The sequence below is a fragment of the Lolium rigidum genome, chromosome 3 (genome assembly GCF_022539505.1).
Source record: "Lolium rigidum isolate FL_2022 chromosome 3, APGP_CSIRO_Lrig_0.1, whole genome shotgun sequence".
NCBI classification, from domain to species: Eukaryota; Viridiplantae; Streptophyta; class Magnoliopsida; order Poales; family Poaceae; genus Lolium; species Lolium rigidum.
This window is the reverse complement of record NC_061510.1, coordinates 271,915,305-271,925,189: the sequence shown is the minus strand read 5'-3', so window position 1 is coordinate 271,925,189 and position 9,885 is coordinate 271,915,305. Positions and strand designations below refer to the sequence as shown.

General features: G+C 44.3%; 2 protein-coding genes across 2 annotated transcripts; one reads left to right on the top strand and one right to left on the bottom strand.

Annotated features, from left to right (window-relative positions):
- Window positions 1-3,224: 3,224 nt before the first annotated feature.
- LOC124703427 (protein tas-like) lies at window positions 3,225-6,564 on the top strand. The gene is made up of 9 exons (XM_047235641.1): window positions 3,225-3,403; window positions 4,050-4,295; window positions 4,378-4,473; window positions 4,575-4,658; window positions 5,047-5,204; window positions 5,445-5,562; window positions 5,815-5,950; window positions 6,031-6,209; window positions 6,305-6,564. Exons 2-9 carry the CDS (start codon window positions 4,092-4,094, stop codon window positions 6,542-6,544), a joined length of 1,215 nt encoding a protein of 404 aa, XP_047091597.1. The 5' UTR covers window positions 3,225-3,403; window positions 4,050-4,091; the 3' UTR covers window positions 6,545-6,564.
- A 637-nt stretch (window positions 6,565-7,201) lies between these two features.
- LOC124699497 (protein OSB1, mitochondrial-like) lies at window positions 7,202-9,486 on the bottom strand. Its single transcript, XM_047231793.1, has 4 exons — window positions 9,179-9,486; window positions 8,322-8,460; window positions 7,868-7,964; window positions 7,202-7,784 (listed from the first exon to the last, which is right to left on the bottom strand). Exons 1-4 carry the CDS (start codon window positions 9,484-9,486, stop codon window positions 7,447-7,449), a joined length of 882 nt encoding a protein of 293 aa, XP_047087749.1. The 3' UTR covers window positions 7,202-7,446.
- Window positions 9,487-9,885: the final 399 nt, after the last annotated feature.

The following is a 9,885-nucleotide window of genomic DNA, read 5'->3' as shown; positions in this document are numbered from 1 at the left end:
AAGATGACAACGAAATCTACGGATTGGATCTCATACACCTTATAATGTATCTTCAGTAATCATACAAATAAGAGCTTAGTTCAAACTTTTTATTTCTTACGTGCATCGTGTTATGCAGAGGCGGGTGTAAACTCTTTGGCTTGAACCATCTTGATGGGACTTTTGAGCTAGTAAAAACTCTAATTAATAATCTCAGTTCGCTAAACTTGGTGCTGTAAATCTTTATACTGAGAGTTGAGCATAACGGGTTAGTCATTCATACCTCGTGCTTCATAAGCAGCTGAACAGAAGATAAGAGTGTATATAACATTGTGATGCAAGCCTTTTGATTTTTGTGGACAAAGAGAAAAGGAGATTGTTATTTTTTTTTCTTAAAGGATAATATCTTCGTGCTTAAGAAATTTCCCGTTGTACAAGATGTATCATGTTCGTCACATGTTCACCTATTCAGTATTAGTCGCAATCTAATTTCCCCAAAAAAAAAGTCATCCAATTTTCCGGAAAAGAGAATCGCTAACTAAGACATTAGATGTGTTCGGTTTGAGAATCCTGATGCATGGAACGGAACGGTTCCATTCCAATGTCACGGAATGGTTCCGTACCCGTGTTCGGTTCGGAAAAAGCGAGGAACGGAATGGTTCCGTGCCTGTGTTCGGTTCGGGAAAAAACGCGGAACGGAATGGCAGGATTTTGGTTCAGCTCACCTCTTTTTCAGTCCGCGCGGTGACAGATTTTTTTTCGATAAATGGAATATATTAATATCAAAAGATACCAATTACACTCAGCCTCTGCAACAACGCACCACCCTAATGGCACTACGGATGCACACAGCCAAAAAACAAAAAGAAAACTAAGAAACAAAAGTCCCGCTACAGTATCTCGGGCCTAACAACAGCAATACATCCACAGCCAAGACAACACCTGAAAAACAGACTCTCCAAAAACGACGCCTCCAAGAAGGGAACAGTGCTCTAACACCGTCGTCGCCCGATCAAAGATCTTAGGTTTTCACCCTGAAGATAGTCCTCGCTCTCAAAACAATGCCTCCAAAAAGGTCATTGCCAGGCACAACCAGTTAAGGCCAGACCTTGAGTTTTCACCCTGAAAAGGTAGGACTCTGAACTTCACCTGTGTTGTCGCCCTCACTTTCATACCGCTGCTGTGAAGCCCGAAACACCAAGCAAGTCCCTCAATAGCGCGGAGACTTGAACTTCCCTTAGCTAGTCCTCCCCTCCGGCCTTCGTGAAATTCTCTTCTTACGACTTTCATCATGGATCCATAGTCACTTGATGTCAACACAGAAAAAGAGCTTCGCACCGCTCCCTCCAGAACCAATCGGTCGGAATGAAAGCATGGGTGCGCACGACCGAATACCACCGATCCATCAAACTCCAGGCAAAAGCACTGTTACATTCGCCGGCGGAGCCTTTCGGAACTCAACACTCCGGTCAGATCACGAGTCCAGGCCTCCGGTAGGTCCTCCTCTTCACGCAAGAGAGGCCCTAGGACCGCCTCCTTTATTCAGGTCGGACCCCCACGTCGGCGACCACCCTGGGCTGGCCACTCCAACCCTCCACCGGCGACACCATCGCCGGCTTCCAAGCCCCTCCATCTCGCCGCCGGAACGCGGTGATAGATCAATAGATCCACCACCACCAACCGCAGGCCGATCCTCTCCGGCGAAGAAGAGGGTCACCTCCACCGTCGAACCCAAGGCTGCTGCCCCGGGCGTCGTCGTACTGCGGGAGAAGCCCAAGATCATCACCCCTCACCGGCGAGAGGCGGAGGGAAAGGCGCCCGTCTCCACCAGCCACCACCGCCGGCATGCCGCGGATGGGAGGTGGGGAGGCCGCAGCCCGCAGCTGGATCGACCCCGGGAGGGCCGCCACCGCCCCTACATCCTCATCCGGTCGCCGCCCCGGGAGGCGGAAGGGCCGCCGCCGCGTGAGAGGCTCCATTGGCCGCTGTTCCCGACGTGCCACGAGCGGAGGCCCCCGCCGCCGCCACGCCCCGAGATCTTTGCCCCGGCGGCGGCGGCGGGAGGGTTGGGAGGAGGGGTGCGGTAGGCTAGGGTTGAGAGGAGAAGGAGGGGTCTCGCGCGGTGACAGATACGAGCCGTTCCTCCAGATTCCACCAAATTGGTGGAACGACTTGGTTCCGCATCTACAGGGTATATTCCCTTCTGAGGAATGACTTGGTTCTGTTCCTTCCCTCCAACCGAACACAGCAATGGGTGATGGATGCGGAACCGTTCCGTTCCATTCCACCAAATTCCAGAACCGAACACATCCAAGAGATGAACTTACAGCGTGGAGAACGTAGAAGAAAGCGACCTAATGTACTATCCGTGAGGAGTGAGGGATCATCTGAATTTGATAGACCCATAATTTCAGTTGTTGCTAGTTCATTCCATTTTCGTACGCGCGGTTCTGAAACACCTGTCATACATTTTCAGCATATTTTGTTGGCGCGTTCCCAATACGTCGTACTCAGACGTTGGCCTGTTCTCGCTTTCAAGAAACCTTTGCCACAGACTTGCCCTGTCCTAGGTTTGCCCATCCGCATCACCTGCAAACCCGAGCCCACCATTCATGAGCTCTCCTCCCCTCCCTCGCGCGTGCCGTGCTTCGTTCTGTTCGCCGGTGAACTGAAGAAACGTGCAGGCGAACAGCCAAGGACCAATTACAAGGAATTCCGTTTGTTCTTCTCTTTGTCTTTTTTCCGTCCCCCTCCTACTACAGTCTACAGCCCAATCATCCCCAATCCCCAGCTTGCAACCATTTGGCAGATACAATCCCTGCATATTTCTAGAAACACTACAGTTGGATTTGCAGACTCGTGCATTATATTATGTTTTCATCAGTTTATCGCTGGAAGAAAACTCAGATGACCCTGATCGTACATGCAAGAGAAAACGATCACCTGCCACTGCCAGATCCATGCATGATACTAATATCCATTGCTCCTCGTGTAGCTCATGTTCGTACGTGCGGTTCTAAAAGAGCCGACATACACATTTTCAGGGGTAGGAACACCCGGCCGGGAGCGCATTTTCATTTTTCTTTTGGTGCGTTCCCATACGTCGTTCTCGGACGTCGGCCGTTTTGGCTCCCACCAATCTTCCCAAGAAAATGTGCCCTGTCTCAGCTTGTCAATCCGCATCACGTGCAGACTGACTTTCCTTTTTCTTCTTTTCTTTTTTGCGAACCAAATCAACATTCATAGTAGCATCGCACACCTGCATGGTCCTCACCATTCGTGAGCTTTCTCCCCTAGCTAAACCCCCCTGCAATCTTCCTAGTCGTAGCGTCCTCGCGCCGTGCTTCGTTTTGCTCCGCGGCGAACTGAAGAACTGTGTTGCCGGCCTGGGGAGACGCGCAGCCGAACAGCAAACGGCACCAGGGTAAATTCCATTTCTCCTTCTCTTGGCCCTTGGGTTTTCTCCCTTTGCGGTTTGGAAACAGTGCCGTTTTAGCCAAACATTGCTGTAATTTTGAGTCTATAGTATTGGTAAACATGAAGAAAGATGGGGATGGTTAGGTCTCAATCCAAAGGCTTAAAAAATATGACAGAAATTCAACAATAAATACTGAGACAACTTGGAATATAGTAGTTTTTTTTTTCGAGATTGTTGGAATATAGTAGTCACAAATACTGAGTAGAGTAATGAGTATGGGGTGGGAGGTCCGAAATTTGAAGTTGGCCCTTACACTTGAACCATACATGCTTAGTACAATAATGAGCATAGCTAATCGGCATAACTGTCTTTTGCTTCAGCATGTTAATACTATTTAAATTATTTACACTGCATCCATTGTAGTACTACTAGTTTTTCGAGTAATGAATTCATCAGGCTATGGAAAAAAAATCATTTGTGATGTGGATTACACATGGTCATTGCTAGTAATATACTACTAAAATGCATATGTCAGAGTTTCTTTGAGCAAAGACAAGATCTAGTATCTATTAGTCAGAAACTAAACTGTTTTTGCATCAGTTTCGGGCCAATGTGTATTTCTTGATATGTTTGTTGGAATGTGCAAAAGCAGGAACTTTCAGTATATGCAACAAAGTTCTTTCAACAACAATATATGCAACAAATGGCCCTGTCCACGTTCGATGCAGTCTCTTCATCCTATAGGAATACCTCATCAGTATTGGCTTCCCATAAATCTCGAAGATGGCACAGGAGACGCATCTGCAGCCAAATTCGGTCGGCGCAGGAAGCGCCGAAGTTGCAGTACAGGAAGCTGGGAGATTCAGATCTCTTTATCAGCGAGATAACACTTGGAACAGTACGTGCATGGCTAAATTTTATGTTCTGTTGTTGTTTTCACATTTTTGTTACATCCTAGGCTGTTCTTTTGCTTCCTTCAGATGACTTTTGGAGAACAAAGCACAGAGAAGGAATCACATGATATGCTCTCTTATTCTTTTGATCAGGGCATCAACATACTTGACACCGCAGAAATTGTCAGTACACAGTCCTTTTCATTCAACCATTGTCTTATCTTCTGATGTTAATCCCAATTTTATCTGATCTCAACCACAATCTTTTTTTTTTCTGTTATTAGTACCCAATTCAACCCAGGAAAGAGACTCAAGGGAGGACTGATCTATATATAGGCAGGTGGATGAAATCTAAGCCACGAGATAAGGTATCCTAAATAGGCCCCATAATTTACTTTCAGTTTCTGAATGCATTTGTGATTTCTTGCTCAAACCATGCCCAGTTACGCAGGATAACGTGAACTTCATAGCCATGAGATTCAACTCTGTTTAGTTAACATGTTGCTACTTTCCACACACAAAAAATGCTGCTACTTGCACATGATGAACGATCTGAATATCTTACACTGTTTTACATCCTTCAAGTTGATATCAGTGTCTAGGATGTTGACATTAATACTATAATCATTGCAATATGTTGAAGAATATATTTAAGATTTACTATGGATAGAAGTTCCTTAATTTCCCACTTGAAAAAGCATGTTGGAACGGTGCACTGAAAACATGGTGCCTGCCCGCTTTGTATTTTCCATCCAGGTAATTTTGGCAACCAAAATTTCTGGTTATTCAGATCGCACTTTTCTTCGAGACAACGCAGAAGTGGTGCGTGTTGATGCTGCCAATATAAAGGAAAGTGTCGAAAAGAGCCTTTCACGATTATCTACAGACTACATTGATTTGCTTCACATACACTGGTTAGTGTTTAGTTTGAAGATAGTTCCTGCTCAATGGAAATTGCTTATCTTGTTCCAGATTGATTCACATACAATCATTCAAGCTTTATTTAAGTGTAATTTTGTTAGTTTTTCAAGTATTCACATTACCGCATAATTTTTTTCAAATAGGAGTTATTTTTTCATATTTATGTATTAGTTCAAAAAAATTACTTGACAAAAAGACAACCCTTGCTCCAAAGGTTTGTTTTATGTCTTCAGGCCAGATAGGTATGTGGCACTTTACGGTGAATTCAGTTATAATTCAACCAAATGGAGGCCAAGCGTCCCATTTGAGGATCAACTGAAAGCTCTTCAGGAACTAATTGATGAAGGAAAGGTAATACTATTTTATTTAGGATATATTCCAAACAAACACAGCAGCGACACGATTTTTATTGGCTGGAGAAGGCTAAACTTAGTTGGAAAGCAAATCTTGGTCATCTTTCAGTATAATTTGTGTACTTGTATTTTGTAGATTTTTTAAAAATCATGCTTACGTTTTAGTAGTTCACTCGGAGCAAATGCAAAAGACAGCCAAGAACAGCACATTGGTGACCCTTGCTTAATTCACTGTTGGTCTGTGTACTAGGTACGATACATCGGTGTTTCCAACGAAACCTCATATGGAGTAATGCAGTTTGTACAGGCTGCAAAGCTTCAAGGACTCCCAAAGATTGTGAGCATCGAGAACGGTTATAGCCTACTTGTGAGATGCAGCTTCGAAGGTGATAAAGATGGTAACCATTGATCTATCAATTCTCTTTCAGTTGGAAACTTCAGTTGCTTGTTTTTTCATTTTTCATAGTTGATCTTGCTGAAGTTTGCCACCCAAACAACTGTAACATCGGTCTACTCGCCTACTCCCCATTGGGCAGCGGTGTTCTCACTGGAAAGTATCTTGATGCCAACGCTAGTGATGCCAAGACTTTCAGGCTAAATCTCTTCCCCGGATACATGCAGCGTTACAACTCTCCTTTGGCTCAAGTATACTATATACGCTGGAACATTACAATCAAGATTAACCGTTAAAAAACTTGTCTGTTAATTTAGACTTACTGTTTTTTGTTTAATTTGCAAAGGAAGCAACTAAGGAATACATCAAGGTCGCGAAGAAACACGGGCTAACCGCGGTCCAGCTTGCCCTGGGCTTCGTTCGCGACCGTCCATTCACAGCTAGCACCATCATTGGAGCGACCACCATGGATCAGCTGAAGGAGAACATAGATGCATTTATCAGTGCTCCACGGCCTCTGCCGCTGCAAGTTGTTGATGACATTGAGACTATTTTCAAGCGATACCGAGACCCAGCAGTCCTCTAGATGTTTTTTTTTACCTTTACCTAATATACAAGGAACAGCAATTTTCAGGATGCAGATGACCCTGCAAATGGTTCACTGTCATAGGACATACAGCACACTGTATATTGTTGTTTTAGAATCTGATTCGATGCTTAATAGCTCGGGAAGTGTAAAGAGAGTGGCATTCTTTTACCTCTTCTCTAGCTGTCTGTATATTTTTTTTAAACGATGATAGTTTACAAACTTATCGACTGATGCTATTATCAGTTTATTATCAACTTAATTTGTAGGCTTATAGTTTCTGCAGATTGATGATGCTTCTGTCATGCAGTTCTACGGTATGGATGACAAAACATACTCCATTTGCATCAAGGGAGTTTCCAAAGTTGATGCGGTGACCAGAACAGTTTCTTGTGAAATTCCTGGGTTCCATACACTGAAACCAGATCGCTTTGGTTGTGTGCACATGAACCTAATCATCTGTAGGGCGACGGCCAGAGTAAGCCAACAAGGACAGAGATGGCAGAAGGTCGGCGTGCTTCAGCATCGAAACAGCAACTGCATGACCAAACCTGGGGCTGCTTTACAGGAGGGCTTCTATGAAGTTTGCTTAACTGATCCAGTAGAGTAGACAGTGATACACTAGTACTTGAAAATACACCTGTATGTGCGGACAAATTGAAGATCCAACACAATTCCATAACTGCAAATTTCTGTGACTCGCAAATTTGCTCCATGTCAGCACAACATGTACATGAAGTACAACCCACACTATTCACCCAGTAGGACCAGTTCCAAATAGTCTGAAAATTCTAGTGCTCGATTTCTCTACCATCTATATACAGACACTTTAGTCAGTTTTACAGTCAAGCAAGGCAACTAGTGCAGGATACCGGCCTTGTCAGTCATCTTGCAGAAATCAGTCATCCATTGGCCTGACACCGTGTTTCTTGCTCATCATCCTGCCAGTCATCAGAGTAGTCGAAATCTTGAGCGTTCCATCTAGGGTTTGTCAAGCGCCCTCTGCCATCCCTGCGACCAATCTCTGCTGTTTGCTGGTCAATTAATTCAATCTGCTTTCTTACCCAAGGAGGATCATCCGGATGAAGCCAGAGCTTCTCATGAGTGTCCTTGTGCTTGAAATCGGGGCAGTTGATGTACGGTTTGTGTTGCCGGTTGTCCCACCACTCGTAAGGGCTGGCAAAGAAGACTTGCCACAAGCGAAGCCGGTCTTTGTACTTGTTTTCTTCAAGTATTTCAGCTAGTTGATGCAACAGAAGACAGGAGGAGATTTAAAAACTAGAATATGTAACCGAAATACACAAAGTCAAATCAGAAGCATACTACTGGCAGATGAGGTAGATGCAGGATCTCCTGCGTCTTTATCATCCACCTCCTTCTTGTTGTGATCGAGAACATAATTTAGCTCCTTGACGTGAATCTATGCAATGATAGAGCTCTAATTAAAAGGTCGCAGAAGATATAATGCACAAAAGAAATATTTTCAAGACCAGCAATATACATAACAACATGAAAAAAATGCTAACAACTTTGTGGTTATAGATGTGCATATAAATTTATATGTTCATATAAGATCAAAGATGGTGGAAGGACCATAGGAGTATATCATAAGAGGCAGGACATAGGAACACATACAAATCACAGCTAGGAGGAACCACTAATGGTAAGAGCACCAAACTAATCTGCTACATGATCCCATACATATAACTGTATAACAGGGTGGTAAATCATCAATCATCATCATATGTTCATAAGAAGTTGAAAACCACTTACTAACCTTATAGTAGATATCCCGTTCACCAGTTTCACTGAATTTAGCATAAGAGTTCAGGAAACCAGATACATATACAAGGTCATTGTGCTTCAAATGCTTTAGGCATACATTTGCCAGATTGCCGTCCAACTGCAGTGTCACGCTGTTCAAGTTGTTTACACCGTGAGTATGGTAACAGAAACTTTAGTTTCAATGAACACAAATTACGATAATCATGAGATGAAATGGTCATAAACAGTATGTATATCTACTATTGTTTCCATAGTTTATGAAAATACAAGCATGGAAGTCATCTCGAGCTCCAAAAGATGGGAGGTGCGCAGGTTATCAAAAAGGATGAACACCTTTTCTGAAGAAACAAACAATAGATTTAATTATTTTGTTGAACATTTTCCCCATGAGATTTTGATCGACACAACCAGTGTTTTAAATATCCCGCTATTTCGTACATGAAACTCTGCACTACTGGAAACTCCCTCTATTACAAGCTACAACTGGTATAACAGTGGCTTTGACCACTATATCTACCACCCATATAGCCGACAAACCATGAATAGAACATATAATCCTTGACTCAATCACACAAACTTCTACAGTAACAGGAAAAACAGATAAACATTCCTAGTAGAAACATCACAAAATACAAACCCACACAAGAGTCAAGAGACCAGGAACATAATTAACCTGGCAAGGACGTAATACCAAGCAAAATCTAAACCAAAACGATCACGCAAGGTATATAATCCTACCAAATTTTCTTCGTTAAGAACAAAACATTCTGCACACAGCTAGCGCGATCAAAAGAAAACAGCAACCTATTTGGGGGAGGTGGGGTGGGGAGTACGGGAGGGCGACTTAACCTGAAGCCGTAAGAGCTCGATGAGGAAGAGGACGAGGGAGTAACGGAGAGGAAGGTGTAAGCCCTCGGTTCATCTTCGGAGCTGTTGCGGTAAGGGCGCACCGGCGCAAGGAGGCGGCCGATGAGGCTGCACGAGTTAGGGGAAATAATCGCGCTCTTCCGCACGACAGGAGGAGCCCGCAGCATCGACATGCGGTAAGCCACGCTCTCCACCTCCTCCCCACCGCCGACGCCTTTGCCAAGGTGGAGGAGGCGTCGACGACCAGCGGCCGCCGGCCAGCGCGCGGCGGCGGCGAGGGAACGCAGCATCTGCCCGGCCTGGGGGAGTGGATGGTCGATTTGGACTTTTGGAGTGCGAGGCTGATGGGCCTTTTGCCTTATTTGGGCCAGAATATGGTGTCGTTACGGTCGTACTCGTCGAGACTTTAGCTCAAAAAAAAAACTGCCGTCCGGACTTTCATCATTTCTATGGCCACAAAGGGATGTCTCAGGGCATGTAGAATGGTAGAGAAGGCATGCCTTCCCTTACCCCGCCACATCAGCTAGAGAAGGCATTAGATATAAGTCATACAACGCATCATCTCTTACGGCCATCTCTAGCAATTAATATGAAAAATTAAATTTTGGTAGGAAATTTGTTGCTAAGGGAAGACATATGTGATACAATGGAGAAAATAGTCTTCCCTTATTTCCTAAGAGATGATCCCT

Excerpts from the sequence above, each read along its gene's own strand:
- LOC124699497 (XM_047231793.1), bottom strand. The coding sequence starts at position 9,486 with ATGCTGCGTTCCCTCGCCGCCGCCGCGCGCTGGCCGGCGGCCGCTGGT. Across the intron at positions 8,461-9,178 it reads TCGAGCTCTTACGGCTTCAG|CGTGACACTGCAGTTGGACG; the intron begins GTTAAGTCGCCC and ends CAACTTGAACAG. Across the intron at positions 7,965-8,321 it reads AACGGGATATCTACTATAAG|ATTCACGTCAAGGAGCTAAA; the intron begins GTTAGTAAGTGG and ends ATCATTGCATAG.
- LOC124703427 (XM_047235641.1), top strand. The coding sequence starts at position 4,092 with ATGCAACAAATGGCCCTGTCCACGTTCGATGCAGTCTCTTCATCCTAT. Across the intron at positions 5,951-6,030 it reads TGTGAGATGCAGCTTCGAAG|TTGATCTTGCTGAAGTTTGC; the intron begins GTGATAAAGATG and ends CATTTTTCATAG. Across the intron at positions 6,210-6,304 it reads ACAACTCTCCTTTGGCTCAA|GAAGCAACTAAGGAATACAT; the intron begins GTATACTATATA and ends TAATTTGCAAAG.